General features: G+C 47.4%; 1 protein-coding gene across 5 annotated transcripts in view; it reads right to left on the bottom strand.

The window, feature by feature from the left end:
- FN1 (fibronectin 1) overlaps nucleotides 1-13,298 on the bottom strand; it is a 109,723-nt gene extending 96,425 nt beyond the window's left edge. For 3 of the 5 annotated variants that reach the window (XM_075317524.1, XM_075317525.1, XM_075317526.1), the window contains exon 1: nucleotides 12,963-13,297. In XM_075317524.1, coding sequence (XP_075173639.1) covers nucleotides 12,963-13,110 — 148 coding nt within the window. In that variant the 5' untranslated portion in view covers nucleotides 13,111-13,297. Of the gene's footprint in view, nucleotides 1-12,962 lie in introns of all 5 variants that reach the window. The other 2 variants (XM_075317523.1, XM_075317527.1) reach the window with 2 other exon arrangements.
- Nucleotides 13,299-16,428: the final 3,130 nt, after the last annotated feature.

The raw sequence follows: 16,428 nt of genomic DNA, 5'->3' as shown, positions 1-16,428 counted from the left end.
CGCTACATGATCGCTGGTGAGCTGTCAAACACGCAGATCTCACCAGCGACCAGTGACCAGCCCCCAGCCAGCAGCGACGTGCAAGCGACGCTGCGCTTGCACGGAGCCGGCGTCTGGAAGCTGCGGACACTGGTAACTAAGGTAAACATTGGGTATGGTTACCCGATGTTTACATTAGTTACCAGCGCACACCGCTTAGCTGTGTGTGCAGGGAGCAGGAGCCGGCACCGGCAGCGTGAGAGCTGCGGAGGCTGGTAACGAAGGTAAATATCGGGTAACCACCTTGGTTACCCAATGTTTACCTTGGTTACAGCTTACCGCAGGCTGTCAGACGCCGGCTCCTGCTCCCTGCACATTCAGGATTGTTGCTCTCTCGCTGTCACACACAGCCATGTGTGCTTATCAGCAGGAGAGCAACAATAAAAAAAACGAACCAGGGCTGTGTGTAACGAGCAGCGATCTCACAGCAGGGGCCAGATCGCTGCTCAGCGTCACACACAGCGAGATCGCTAATGAGGTCACAAAAAACGTGACTCAGCAGCGATCTCACTGTGTGTGAAGCACCCCTTAAGGTACCGTCACACGAGATCGCTAGCGAGATCGCAGCTGAGTCACCGTTTTGGTGACGCAGTAGCGATCCCGTTAGCGATCTCGTTATGTGTGACACCTACCAGCGATCAGGCCCCTGCTGTGAGATCGCTAGTCGTTGCAGAATGGTCCAGGCCATTTTCTTCAAAGGCGATGTCCTGCTGGGCAGGACACATCGCTGTGTTTGACACTGTGTGACAGGGTCACAGTGACTACTAAGATTGTTATACAGGTCACTACTGCGACCTGTATCGTTCCTGCATCGTTGGTAAGGTCTGACTGTGTGACATCTCACCAGCGACCTCCCAGCGACTTACCTGCGATCCCTATCAGGTCGCATCGTTTTCGGGATCGCTGGTAAGTCGTTGTGTGTGACTGGGCCTTTAAGGCCCCGTCACACTAAGCAACATCGCTAGCAACATCGCTGCTAACGAACAACTTTTGTGACGTTGCTAGCGATGTTGCTGTGTGTGACATCCAGCAACAACCTGGCCCCTGCTGTGAGGTCGTTGGTTGTTGCTGAATGTCCTGGGCCATTTTTTAGTTGTTGCTGTCCCGCTGTGAAGCACAAATCACTGTGTGTGACAGCGAGAGAGCAACAACTGAATGTGCAGGCAGCAGGAGCCGGCTTCTGCGGAGGCTGGTAACCACAGTAAACATCGGGTAACCAAGAAGCCCTGTCCTTGGTTACCCGATATTTACCTTTGTTACCAGCCTCCGCCACTCTCACTGTCAGTTCCGGCTCCTGCTCTGTGCACATGTAGCTGCAGGACACATCGGGTTAATTAACCCGATGTGTGCTGTAACTAGGAGAGCAGGGAGCCAGCGCTCAGTGTGCGCTGCTCCCTGCTCTCTGCACGTGTAGCTCCGTGCGCTGGTAACCAAGGTAAATATCGGGTTGGTTACCCGATATTTACCTTAGTTACCAAGCGCAGCATCTTCCACGCGGCGCTGGGGGCTGGTCACTGGTTGCTGGTGAGCTCACCAGCAACTCGTGTAGCGATGCTCCAGCGATCCCTGCCAGGTCAGGTTGCTGGTGGGATCGCTGGAGCGTTGCAGTGTGACATCTCACCAGCAACCTCCTAGCAACTTACCAGCGATCCCTATCGTTGTTGGGATCGCTGGTAAGTTGCTTAGTGTGACTGGACCTTTAAGCTGGGTTTACACACTGCAACATCTCAAACGACATCGCTGTAACGTCACCGGTTTTGTGACGCAATAGCGATGTTGTTTGCGATGTTGCAGTGTGTGAAACCTATCAGCGACCTGGCCCCTGCTGTGAAGTTGTAATCGTTACAAATCGTTCAGGACCATTCCTAGGTCCTTTGTTTCCAGCTGTGCAGCATGCATCGCTGGAAAGTTTCAGCGTGTGAAAGACTTTGCAGCGACTTTGTTAGCAACTTCCCTTTCAAAAGGCCGCTTATCAACGTCCCCAACAACCAGCTAGGTCGCTCTGCAGGTCCGGATCGCTGTTGAGTTGTTGGCCAGGTTTGCCTGTTTGACAGCTCACCAGCGACTTAGCAGAGACTTCGGTTTTGTGACGTAACAGCGACCTCCCTGTGACGTTACAGCGATGTCCTTTGCAATGTTGCAGTGTGTAAACCCAGCTTTAGTCTTCAGCATGCCCAATCTTCCTTTCCTCCTGACAGATATCAATAAAGGACTAGTGGAACGTGGTTTACACAAGATAGTGAACAGTGGGTTGACTTTCTTATCTGATGTCTATAGCCAGGTTTACTCATCTGGGTTAATGATAAACTCTTAAGAGCCATCCCATTTCCAGAAAATCACTACTGGTCAGTGAAGAGGATCTACAGAATAATTCGTATAAACAAAAAAATTCCAAATTCCTCTGGGAAGTCTGGGGTCAGCTCATGATCAATGCATCATAATTAGTCAGGAATAATTCTCCCTTACCCCAACTATATCTTAGCTCCTCATAATTTAGTCTTTTTCATAAACGAATTGCAAAATACTAAAAGAGAACAAAGGGTACAGTGTAACATCTATTTTTCATTCATTGACATCAAGTAGTTTACAACAGTTATATCTCTTACGAAAAAATACAATTGAAAGTCTCTCAGTAGTGGTCCAATTGTGGATAAGAGAACATCTATAATTCAAAGGTATTATTAATCTATAGAGTCCAAATCTCTGCAAACTTGTCAATACTGTTGTGTACCAATGCAGTTAAAATGTTCCATAGAATGATCAGCTGCCCTTCTATATAAATCAGGCCTCAGGTAAGATTTTTCAAATCTACAGCACAAAAGTAACTCACATCTATCCATGCACCCCGACTGGTTCACCCTGGATACTCCACTTTCCTCCCACAGATTGAAAGAAATATTGATAGGAAATGTAGATTGTGAGTCCCAATGGGGGCAGTGACAACTATTTCAGTAAAGTGCTGTGGAATCAATGACACTATGTAAGCAAGTACAGCAGACCAGTCAGTGTTTTGTTGCGACATTCGGATGTCTCCTCCGCAGCGCTCCCCTCAGCTTCACAGCTGTGACCCGATCGCAAGAACCTCGCTGCTGGGAGGAAATTTACTTAAATCTTCATACACACCGCTCAAAAGTTAGTGATATTTGGCTTTCAAGTGACGTTTCAAAATGCACTTTAAACCTTTTCATGTGAACTTAAGGTCACCTCTATTTGAGTACACATGACCAACTGTTCAATATTGTTTGCACAACTTGCTGTTCTTTAACAATGAGATAATGACAAAATTTACAACATCTGTTTGATCCATGAATCATTCAATAAATTTCAGGGTTCATTTAGAATTTGTATTTAACCAGTCCTTCTCATCATGTTAGTCATATTTTAACATTGAAGACAAACATGACACCTAACAAATGATGAACAGTATCTCGCCATTGCCAGGCTTCAAGCAGGATGTCCTCAGATGGAAGTGACCTCTGAGCGTAGAGTGTCAGCAGGTTGTAACAGAGATACAGAGAGACTGGAGGGGTCACAGAAAGGCAGAGAAGTGGATGTCTTTTTTCCACAACTCACATGGATACCGCTTCATTGTGAACAATGTCCTTCAGAACCAGATGATGAATGCCACACACAGCTCCAGGCACATTTAAAAGAGGTGAGAGGAACCCAAGTGTTACATCAGACCATTCAAAAACAGCTTACATTAGCATGGTCCACATGCTAGTGTGACGCCCTGGCCTAGTCAGGTCGTTCCAGGTAGTCCCATGCACACACACACCCTCCCTAAAAAGGTGACAGCAGCCAAACTTCAAAACCCTTGTCACCACCCTCCAGGTTTGATGTCCCCACAAGAAGGGGAGGGGTCCCAGGCAGTTGGCTCCGCCCACTGAGTTCACAGGCCTGGAGGCGGGAAAACAGTAGTTGTAGAGAGTAGCTTTGACAGTGGTGGAGAGAAGTCGAGTTCAAGGGCAGACCAGTGACCAGGCCTGCCAATAGTTACTCCGGTGGCTGGGTTGGAGCCCAGTCACCTCTGGCAAGGAGGCAGACTGTGGTGGCCGCCTGCAGGAGCTGGGATTACAGTCGATTGAACCGTAGGGACCGGGGTCGGGCGGTGGCCCGCCGGTACCGAACCAGGGAACCGATTGGAAACCGGTGCACCAGGAGGGGTACTCAGACCCAGTACGAAGCCCAGAAACCACTAGGCTAAGTCGAATCAACTGATTGAGGACTGGACTTTAGGACCTTTCCCACACAAGACGCGACTGAAGACAACAGCCCAACCTTTTTAGGGTAAAGCCACCGCCAAGGCATAGAAACCCAAAGGGCCAGCGTCTGCGGGCAAACAGCAAGCCGGGGAGCGGACTACCGTTGCTTAGGCATAGGAGTCAGAACATTCACATTAAGGAGGTGCAGGAGAAAAGCGGAAAACACCAACCTGTTAAGGGAGAAGCTGCAGCCGGCTGCGGGCCCCGTTCATCATCCCGTTTGGTTTACCAGAGACTCCAGTGTGTGGTGTCAGTGAGTACACCAGTGCCTTCGGGCCGCGCACCACGCTACACCGCACCGACAACCCAGCACGCACTCGCTACCCCGCCTCAGCGCCTCCCTCGGGCCCATCACTCCCCTACCCACAGAGGGGTCAACACCAAGCTGCGCAACACCGTCCCTTGGTGGCCTATTCAACGGCAGCAGTGGTGTCCATCCATTCACCACAATCCGTGGGTGGCGTTACAAACTTAAAAATCCCTTACAAACCACCGCAGCCCCGGCCGTGGAGCTCCCCACCGGAGTCCCCTTGAGTAGCGCCAACCGTCTTACGGAGCGTCGTGACCCCCGGGTCTGAAGAGCTCAAGCCACCCACCGTATGAGCACGAATCCAAGTGGCTCGGCGGCCGGCCGAGCCCGCGGCGCAGTACACTAGATGACCTGCAAGGGTACCTAACCACATCACCAGGCACAGATGTCATAGTCTACCAGTGGTCCTCAGTGCTGTTCACTAATGAAAGTCGATTTGCACTGAGCAAAAATGACGGCAGCCAACAATGTTGGAGACGTCAAGAAGAGTGCTACACATCAGCTACTGTTGTCAGACGATCCTTTGGTGGAGTTATGGTGTGGGCAAGTGCGCTAGTCAATAGAGAACTGCCCAACACTGAATGGTATAGTGACAAGCCCACTTGAACAGCATTATTAATCCAGTCCTTGTGCCTCTGCACAACATCGGTCTAAATTCATATTCATGGACGACAATGCTCCAGCTCATCGAGGTCGCATCATTAGGGAATGGCTGCTGGAGACCGAGGTACCTCAAATGGATTGGCCTGCACGTTCTCCAAAACAGATTCCCATAGAAAACCTATGGGATGAGTGGAGTCCCTGTATAGAGGTTCGGAACTCTGTACCCCAAAAACCTCAAATGACCGGAGGACCGCCCTTCAAGAAAAGTGGGATGCTTTGCCTCTGCAGACAATAGCTCCACTTGTGAACAGTATTAGATGTCGTTGTCAAGCTGGCATTGATACTCAAGGCCACATGACAAGTTAATGAGACATTTACGTTTTTCAGCTGTTTGCTTATTTAGCCAACAGTCCCTCATCCATGGCCAACCAACCATTCTCAATGGAAAAGAATAGATTATGCTGCTGTCAAACATAGAAGGTGAGGCACTACTGGGGGTAGAAAAGGAATCGATAAGCTGAAGTTCGACATACCCAATCTTGCTCTGCCCTACATTTAATGTTGTGTCCCACATTTTTAACATTTGGTTCATTAGTCCTCCTGAAATCAGGGCCTATTGGATAACACTAATTTTGGCCACATTTATAATTCCAGGCATTTCTCCTTCTGGGACTACAAGAAAAAAAATAAATAAATAAAACAAAAACAAAATGAATCTCTCCAAGATACAAATTTGCAGCACTGTTTAAAATTTAATACGAGAGGCTGCTGATAAGTGTTTGGCTTTACCCAGAAAGAAAACAAGATAGGATGATGAAGCTTTATATTTATTCCACATATTCTCCACGGATGTCACACTTCTTACATCGGTATTCCACGTTCTGTAAGGCCGCTCACATCAGCGGTATTTTGCCGAAAAGCCAGATCCGGCACAAATGCGTTTCAGTTACATTAATTTACAGTGGTATCACTGCATGTGACCGCATCTTGTCGAGATTCCATTGTAAATGAATGGAGCTGAAACGCATTTGTGCCGGATCCGGCCTTGCGGCAAAATATCGCTGATGTGAAGCTGACCTTAGCCTAGCAAAAGGAAGGCTTTCAGTTGTACCAGGCTCAAACCAGGCACCCGTAGCAGCAATGGCATCAGAAATCGTGTGAAATTTGATACCCTTGAGGTGTTTCTTCAGGTTTGGAAACAGATGATAGTTGGAGGGAGCTAGATCTGCTGAATAAGGTAGGTGGTCAACCAGCTGGAAGCCCAGCTCTGCCAGTTTTGCCATGGTCGCTTGTGCAGTGTGAGCAGAGGTGTTGTCTTGCAGGAACAAGGTTCCTTTGGACAGCTTGCCATGCATTTTAGCCTTCAGAGCTGCTTTCAATTGGACTAAAAGTTCAATGTAATACTTTGCATTGATGGTGGAACCCTTTTGAAGGTAGTCCACTAACAGCAAGCACTCCTATTCCCAGAACACAGACACCATCACCTTAGTGGCTGATTTTTGCACCCTAAACTACTTTGGCTGAGGAGAACCACTGTGCCTCCACTCTTGACTGCTCCTTGTTTTCAGGATCAAACAAATAAATCCAGGTCTCATCCATAGTGACCAGTCGATCCAGGAAGTTCTTATCAGTCCGGAAACTCTGACAAATGGACCGGGAAGTTTTCACTTGCATGCTTCTCTGATCTGTTGTCAAACATTTGGGGACCCCCTTTGCAGATAGCTTCCTCATGTCCAAATGTTCATGGATAATGACAAACACGTTCATGGAAAAATCCACGATGTCTGCTATTGCTTTAGCTGAAATTCGTTGATTCTCCAGTATGAGCTTGTGCACAGCATCGACGATCTCCAGAACAACCACTCTCGATTGTTTAGGACGTTTCTCATCATTGGTGCTGAAGTGGCCAGTTTTAAATTTGGCAACCCAGTACTTATCTGTGGAATATGAAGGGCATTGATCCTCCAATATCACCATGAATATTCTTAGCAGACTTTCCTTGCAGAAACAAGATCTTTACCACTCCTCTGTTCAGTTGCTGTGAATATCGCATTAGATTCTATTTTATTTTCCCCGCGTGCGTAGAACACTTGCCATAAGCAACAAACACAAAATTTTGAAAACCTATATTAGACAAGGCTTTCATGTGATGTAACATTCATTACCATAGAAACAAAAAAAGATCACAAAGCCAAAGACTTAGCAGCCCCTCGTACTAAACTATTTTTTTTCTTCACCCTAATAGATAGATTATGATTTTGGACTGAAGTTGCTTATTACTTTGGACATAGGAGGGGGAACAATAAGGGAATAGGAGAATAAAGGGAATCCCTTTAATTACAGCACTTGCTCCATAATTACAATTTAAACTGGCATAAAAGGAGTGGGACAGAGGCAGATCATTTTAGTTAGCTTCAGGCCATACAAAGTAAACGGCAGCGCAGAGGACAAAGCAGGCTATGATGTTAACCAGCGCTTGGCATTGTCTCGCCCATTGTTCAGCATTTACAGCAGTTTTCTAGGATTTTTGGCGATCATTACTTTCCATTACAGAGGTCCCTCCTACCCCACTAGAAAGCAGGGTCTTCCTAACAAGGAAAAAAAAAAGTGTAAATTACATATGTCATGTGCTACATTAGAAATACAATATTTTGATAAACAAGCTAATTAGCCGTCCAGTGTTACTTTGAGAACAATCACAAGTCATAAATGTGTGCTATAAAAAGTAAACCGCAGGGAATGTGCCAATAACTCTGTGCTAGACAGATAAAAGCCATACATGAGTAGTTAAATCTATATATAACCCATCATGGTCAGAAGTGGCAGAACAGAGACACTTCATAAAAGATAAGTGGCTAGAGTATAAAGGATTTGGCTACTATGTAGCATTATTATCCACTTCTTTTGCTAAAAACCACTGTTTTTGCTCCTTTGTCTTTGCCAACCACCTGGTAGAATAAATGGTGGAATTTTTGGATCCACTATAATGACCATTTAGGTCTCATTATTGGCAATTTAGGTTTTAGTCATTGTGGCATGTTAATTAGAAAAGCCATAAAAGCAAGATTAAGAGGGAGGTCAAGAGCCAAAACGCAAAAAGGCTCCATTCCCTAGGACTAGGAAGTGAAAGAATGTCCATGGCCTCTTCATCGAAAAGAATAGAAGTTCTGGTTTCCAAAACGTCAATACAATTCTATGGAAGCAACTTCATAAACCGAAGCCACCAAGGTGTGGCATGACCTGATACTCTTCTCCAGGTCTTTTTTTTTTTTCTTGGCACAGGAAACTCAAATATCAGACTCCTTACATCTTCCATGGAATGTATGTCTTTAAATTGATCCTTTGAAGCCAGAAACACAAATGTTAGCAAATCCTTACACCCTGCCATTAAGGTGTCAGCGCACTAGACAAACACAATGACACCTTAAAGGACTAATGGGAGCAGATGGTCATTTGCACATCTGACCTAAAAGATCCTGTGAGCTTTACTTCTATTGACAGTGAAAGGAGAGAAAAGAAAATTAAGTTATCTGCCAAGACCGATAAGGAGAGCAGTTTGTCCCACTGTTATATGTGGGGAAACCCAACAAGTCTCCAATTCCCTTGCAGCACCACCACAAGTGAAAGAATTGGAATCATTGGGTTGTCCATAAAAAAAAAATGTTTAAAAGAACTGAAGTCCTCAGTGGTTGATCCCTTTTAATGGCTAACTGGGTTGTCCATGTAACTCCAGTTGTTCTGGGTCCTACAGGGTGTGAGACAATCTTTGCTACTATTCTAGGATGATGAGTGTCCAGAATTTCCAAAAAGCTTAATTTAAAAATAGGTTTTACCATAAGGTTCCTTCAATCCAGATCTGACAAGGGGCTGTGCAGCCATAACAAATCTATGGCAGCATCTACTCAATGCTTCCATTCTTGGTCAGCAGTGAACAAAACTTTAGTTCCATCAGAGTTTTTGATATACAGCCTAATATAATCTAAAAGTACAATATCAAACACTCCACAAAATGGACAACAAAAAAAAAGAAAAAAGTGACAAGTAAAACAAGAAACCACCCAAATGTGCAATTAACACATGCATAGCAAGACTCAAGCTCTGATTTCTGTAAGCAACAAGAGGTCCCAAAACAAATTGGCTTTCAATAAACTGGTGGTGGCACATTTAACACCAGGTTTTACAATTGCAAAACTATCACTGGATCCAAATGGAAGAAGAAGACAATAGGACAAGGCTCTTCACATATCAGTATACTAACAGAAACAGAGGAGACTATTATGGGGTCCCATCTGGGTTCTATTTTGTGGGGGGGGGGTTAAATGTGAGAAAGTTCTGCAATTTTTTTTTATTTTTTTTCAGATTTAAAAAAAAACAGGACACTGAACAGACCTCACAATATTCAGTGGAAATCAAAAAAGTCCGTGGAGCCTCTGTTCAGAGTCTCAGCACAGAAACTAGCCAGATATCCCTCCGGGAAGGACCAAGCCAAGGAATGGCTCTTTTTAGGAAACCTCCATAACCACCATATTAAGTGGCCCTTTTAGTCAATATCCAGCTCTTTGACAAGTTTAAAGATATGACAAGGGAAATACCAAGGCCAGGTATCCATCCACAGACAGCTGTTTCGGGGTAGTGCCCCTCATCAGTGTGGAGTAGGATTCTGGCCAGGTGGGAGCAATGCCTAGTAGACCAACAAGACAAAAATCACTGATCTCGGGGAGACCAGCCAGCGAAACACTGCCGGCAGCCTACTAGGCACTGCTCCCACCTGGCCAGAATCCTACTCCACACGGATGAGGGGCAATAACCCGAAACAGCTGTCTGTGGATGGATACCTGGCCTTGGTATTTCCCTTGAGCTGGATATTGACTAAAAGGGCCACTTAATACGGTGGTTATGGAGGTTTCCTAAAAAGAGCCACTCCTTGGCTAGGTCCTTCCCGGAGGGATATCTGGCTAGTTTCTGTGTCGAGACTCCTAACAGAGGCTCCATGGACTTTTTTGATTTGCATATTTCCCAGGGGGCAATGCACCTAGGAGTTCACGGTGTTGAGCGCCCTCGTTGGCTGCCGGCAGTGTTTTCGCTGGCTGGTCTCCCCAAGATCAGTGATTGTTTTGTCTTGTGAATATTCAGTGGAGACTGTTCCCACTTATATGACTGAAAGGCATTCCATTTATCCGTTACTAAAGCGGAATGTATAATCGGAGAGGTTACCAGAGCCCCAGTACACACTAGAGCAACGCTGGCCGCACCCGCAGATATCCATGGGTTCAACCTACAGTCTCATGTGTATGGTCAATTGGTTTTGGGGGGGGGGAATGTTTATCAGGAAGGTCTAATTTTGGACTGCAGATTGCTTTGTTCTCTCAGAAAACTGATAAGAGGAGCGCTACATCAAACCAGCACCCCTGTGTACGGGAGAAGACAGCAACGACGGCTCATGGTCGAATGATCTTTAAAGAGGTGGTCCACTACAAAGCACAGTGGCCACAACGGTGTAAAGCTTCGACAGGAGGCTTTTTCTAAATACTTTGTGAATTCAGCCTGTGAGCAGCGCTATCACTGTCTGCTCATCCCAGTCACGTGAGCCGGGCTTTAGCGACCTCTGTCATGTCAACTTCCAGAATAGAAAGGTGACCCGGCATCGCCGAGGTGGGACCCAGTCTGCATGATAGACTGGGCTGTGGGCGGAGTTTCACCACGTCACAGTCCATAATTTTGTACGCTCTCTCCTTCACCATAGAGCGCCACACGCATGAGCGATACTGGGCTGTGAAACTCCGCCCACAGCCTAGTCACTTACGGAGACTGGGTCTCGCCTCAGTGATGCCGGGTCAACTTCCAATTCTGGAAGTTGACGTGACAGCAGCGGTCATCAGAGGTCATGTGATGGGGATGAGCGGACAATGATCGTGCCGCTCACAGGCAGCATGGACAACAGAAGGCATTTAGAAAAATCATCCTGTCTCAGCTTTATATCGATGTGGTCACTATGCTTTGTAGTGGACCACCCCTTGAATGTGTCTGGGGGCTTACAAAATTGAAGAATAGTCTCAATTTTTGTGAAAACCAATCAGATGCTGAAAACCCATGACCTGTTAAAACCTGTCTAGATAGGCTTTCCGTATATTTTTATAGCTCACTACTAAAATATCCTACCCCAGAACAATAGTTTGTCTGAGGCAGAGGAAATAACAGTCTGTGATGAGACAAAACAAAGAATAAGGTTTATTCTGAACGTTTATGTGTAGTTACAATGAAGGGAAAAGTGATTGGAGCAGCCGGAATATACAGTTATAACGTCATACACAGCTGATGTAACCGGGCAGACAATACAAGGCACAGAGCTCAATACGAGCGTATATATGGGACATCAGAGACCACCACATACCCACCCATAGAGCACAAATATGGGAAACGCTGAGCTCAGAGCCCGACTATTCACACCAATGGCTGCTGGCTTTAGCAGATCTCTGAGAGCCTGTGCGTCTTCTCCAGTGGCCACATAATAAGAACGCCCAGACTAATAGTAAACAGCCCAAGAAGTTCGGTGAATCCTGCAAACTTCTATAGGCAATGACTAACTGGCTTTTCGGACTTGTGTTGCCCAGTTTGTTTTTCTCCAGATCTGATCACTTTACCTGCCGCGTAAGGCAACGCTCACATGTCCAGTAATCATCTGTTAGAACAAATCCTGCAGCAATCTGTTGCTACAAAAGTTGTGCAAACTTTTTTTTTTTCGCAAAATTGACAAAGTTTTGAAGGTTGCATTGTTTCAACATGGAAGTCTATGGAAACCGATCCTTTAAAGGATTGCCATTTACACATCAGTTCTTTTTGCATCAGGCACAATCCGGCTCAAAATCCTATGCACCGGATGCAGCGAAAAAAACGGATCCGTTGCATACGTTTTTCCATGCGGCCCGTCTTTTTTTTTACGGATCCGGTTTGATACGGAGCATGCGCAGTTAAAAAAAAAACCATCCGGCCACCGGATGTGGTTTTTTGCCACATCCGGCGTCCATAGGCTTGCATTGTAAATCGCGCCAGATCTGGCGCGATGCAGTTTTTCACCACAGACCAAAAACCCTGCAAACAACGTTCCATTCGGCCGCCGCATCGGCTAAATATGCCGCATTCGTCAAAAAACCGGGCACAACGCAAGGCCATGCGGCACAGTCCGGCACTAACGCAAGTCTATGAGGAAAAAAAACGCATCTGGCGGCAAAAAAAGGAAGAAAAAAAAAAAAACCATGCGTTTTTTCTGCAAAGTGCCGGATTGTGCCTGATTGCAAAAAACTGAGCCTAAGCATCCATTATTCTTGCATTTGTAAAAGGATGCGGTGTTTTGGGGTTATTTTTGTTAGAAATGGAAGATAAATAGCAATCAGGTAACGGATCCGCCTTCAATAGACTCCATTGTTAAAAAAAACGGATTCTGCAAAAATCTAATTTTTTAAAAGACAAAAAAAAAAAAAAAAGTGGTTTGTAGCACTTTTTTTTGCCAATGGATCCATTCTAATGGATGATTACTGCACATGTGAACTTAGATGATCTCCTGTGATCGTGGGTGAGCAGTCCAGATACAGAACAGATCTGCATTGCAAGCATTTGGTTTAGCCCTCCCCACCCACACAATGATCTGATCGGTACAGATTGCCCGGTATATGGCACATCCCATAATTAGTAGATAGATGCATTACATAGGTAGATATGCACAAAACAGGCATTACATGGGTACTTACTCTGACTGGGGTCTGCAGCTATGATCGGCTGCAGCGGTGTCTGTGCCTGCGCCTGTCTGCGACTTTTGCTCCGATCAGATGGCGCTGCTTGCACCGCAGCGGTAACGCACAGGGTGAGGAGGAGCCCGGTCAGGGGCCCCCGTGTCATCTTGCTAGCGATGTAAGGAGGCAGGTAATGAACGGGGCTGTCTTGGCGTTAGCAGCAGCCGGTTACTGGCGCATTTCCCAGTCTGAAGAGCAAAAAGAAAGCGCAAGCGATGGACACGGGCAGCCAAAGCGGAGAGGATACGGACAGGACGGACAGCGGCTCCGGCCGGCAGCGATAGAGAGCGGAGAGCGGCGGCGCTGCATATATATACACACAGCGGAGGAGAGCGGACGCCAAACACACTGCTCTGCTGGGATTGGGCGATCCCAGCTGGTGTCGTCACCTGGGGGCGGAGCCTACCTGCGCTATATAAGCGGTGGGAGGCGCCTGGAGCTGAGCGCAGTGAGCGGCGCTGATGGAGAGTGTGTGCGGCGCTGATGGTCCAGGTGCAGCGTTACAGGAATCCTCATCTATTGGCTCCAGCGCTGCAGGGTTATTTCTACCATTATGGGATGGTTTGGGATTTTTGCACAAAGTCGAATTTAACTGTTGCCTCTTAAGTCAGAAGTTCCAGATGGGTTTTAGTATTATGGCTCCTTTAAAAAAGCACTGTAGCGCCATATTAATACAGAATACACTGAGGATGTGAGGTTTAGCCATTGCCCTATTCAGTGATATTTTTTTTTTTTTTTTAGCAATCAAGTAGTATATGATTAAAGGGGTCGTCCACCTTTGGGTACTGACCGCTACCCTGGGGCAATTCATTTCATTTAAAGGGAATCTGTCACCGGTTATTTGCTACACCATCTGAGTGCATTATAATATAGGGGCAAAGACCATGAATGCAGTAATGGGTCACTTATCAGGCTGCTGGCTGCGCTTTTAATAACATTACTGTTTTATCTGATGCAGCTCTAGCAGTTGTCTGAATACTGAGCTCTAAAATCCTGCCCACACCACTGACAGCTTACAGGGCATCGGAAGGATACACTAAACATAGGCAGAAAGCTGAAAATCAGTGGAGAGGGTGGGGGTTATACATAGCTGAAGAATATGGAGGCCTACATGCAGTAGATTTACAAGTCATCTAGTGATTATCTGTTGATAGAATGGTGATTTTAGCAAAACTACAGAAAGCAGCCCAGTCAGTGACACATCACTTGAATGAGGGTCTCTGTACATAATACTGCTCTCAGATTAGGTGTCAAAAACCTGGTGATGGAGTGGGCAGCCTTAAGGCCGCTTTACACGCTGCTACCTGCGTACCCGCTCAATCGTTTATGCGTCACGGGCAAATCGCTGCCCGTGATGCACAAAATCGCGCAGACCCGTCACACTACTTACCTGCCTAGCGACGTCGCTGTCACCGGTGAATCGCCTCCTTTCTAAGGGTGCGGTTCGTTCGGCGTCACAGCGACGTCACTAAGCAGCCACCCAATAGAAGCTGAGGGGCGGAGATGAGCGGCCGTAACATCCCACCCACCTCCTTCCTTCCGCATTGCGGGCGGCCGCAGGTAAGGTGAGGTTCCTCGTTCCTGCGGTGTCACACGGAGCGATGTGTGCTGCCTCAGGAACGCCAAACAACGTATCTACAGCAGCAATGATAATTGAGAAGAGGTGGGGGATGTAACCGAGGAGCGATTTTGAACGTTTTTGCGACGATTCAAAATCGCTCATAGGTGTCACACGCAACGACATCGCTAACGCGGCCGGATATGCGTCACAAAATCCATGACCCCAACGACATCGCTTTAGCGATGTCGTAGCGTGTAAAGCGGCCTTAAGACTGGTGAATTCTCTACATAATGCTTACTGACAAAAGCACTCACAAATGTCCCCAAGAACACCTCCGTGACACAAAAATGCAATAAAAAATTATCAAAATGGTATCAATTCAAACTTCAGCTCAAAAATTAAGCCCCCATACACCTCTATCAATAAAAAAGATAAAGTTAAAGGGGTTGTCCGGCCTTGGGGTGAAACCTCACACTGGACTGTGTGTGAGTGACTGCAAATATGTGATTTGCATGCATATTAATTATCACATGCCGACTAGACATGCACGGACTCACTCAATGCGAGTGAATTGAGTCAGAGCTGGATACGTCTAGTTGGAATGTAAACAGAAGTGTGCAGATCCCCACTGGAAAATCCACTGAGTGATTGGGATGTGAGGATTCACAAGCCTGCAGTCACAGAGAGTGACACATAGTGACCGCAGACGTCTGAAGGCCAAACAACCCCTGTAAGGTGACAAATAATTTTTTTACTACTAAAGTAATAATGAAAACTGGACAAAGTCTGATATGTGTGCCCTCCAACAGCGTGTAAGACGCTTTACTACAATGCACCATCATATTATCACCATCATTACAGCAGTCTGATTTTTCTATTATCCTTAGGGTGAGTGCCCACGATCCGTGTTTGCAGCGGTTTGGATGCAGAATGTGTCGCGGGCGGCGGGGCGCTGCGCTCGCTAATGCTTGGGTCCGGCTCTGCTGCTGCTGCTCGGTGGCTCGAGCGGTGGGCCGGATCCGGGGACTTGAGCGGCGCTCCTCGCCCGTGAGTGAAAGGGGATAGTTCGGTTTGGGGATTTGGTCCGTGATGCCACCCACGGGTTGTGGTGAGGTTGGAGCACCACCGCTGCTATTGACGGGGATCCCGGGAGCGATGGCAGGGAGCAGCTGGGATGTTTCTCTCCCCTCCGTGGGTAGGGGGGTTGGTGGTCCCGGGGCCCGGAGAGGTGACGGGGAGGCAGGGTCGGGCAAGGTGCAGGGGGCGCTTGGACTGTGCAGCGCGGTGCCGGACGGCACGGTAGTACCCACTCAGCCACAAATGGATGCAAGCCTCTGGTAAAACAAATGGCTGGATGGATGGGTCCCGCAGCCGGCTGCTGTGGTTTCTCTCGGACGGTTGGTGGTGGCTGCCTTTCCCTGCACCTTTTGTGTATCTTCGGTCCCGATGGCTTCCCACCGGTAATCCGCTCCCCAGCGTGGATATGTGCCGGAGGAGCCCTTTTGCCCGCAGGCTCTGGCCCTGGGAACTCTAGCTGTGGCGGTAGCTGTATTTCCCTTTCGCTGTTTGGACGGTTGCCTTCAATCGGGTCTAGGCTTTTTGGAAACCCCTGGGGTTCCGGTCACTAACGGATTTGACCTGTTTAACGGCGACTCCAAGCCTGGTCTGGGCCCGCAGGCCCTGCCGGTTTGTGCTGGCTTCACTTCGCCACCGCCCGTCACCAGTCCTACGGTTCCACATCGATCTGCCTCTCCTGCAGACGACCACCACAGTCTGCCAACCTTGCTCTTGGTGCCCGGGCCACGTACCCGGACACAGTCAGTTTGCTCCTCACTCTTTCCCTTCCCTAACTGATCTGACTTC

This window comes from Anomaloglossus baeobatrachus, chromosome 7, assembly GCF_048569485.1.
Source record: "Anomaloglossus baeobatrachus isolate aAnoBae1 chromosome 7, aAnoBae1.hap1, whole genome shotgun sequence".
NCBI classification, from domain to species: domain Eukaryota; kingdom Metazoa; phylum Chordata; class Amphibia; order Anura; family Aromobatidae; genus Anomaloglossus; species Anomaloglossus baeobatrachus.
Note: the sequence above shows the minus strand (reverse complement) of the source record. Positions and strands in the feature narration are given on the sequence as shown.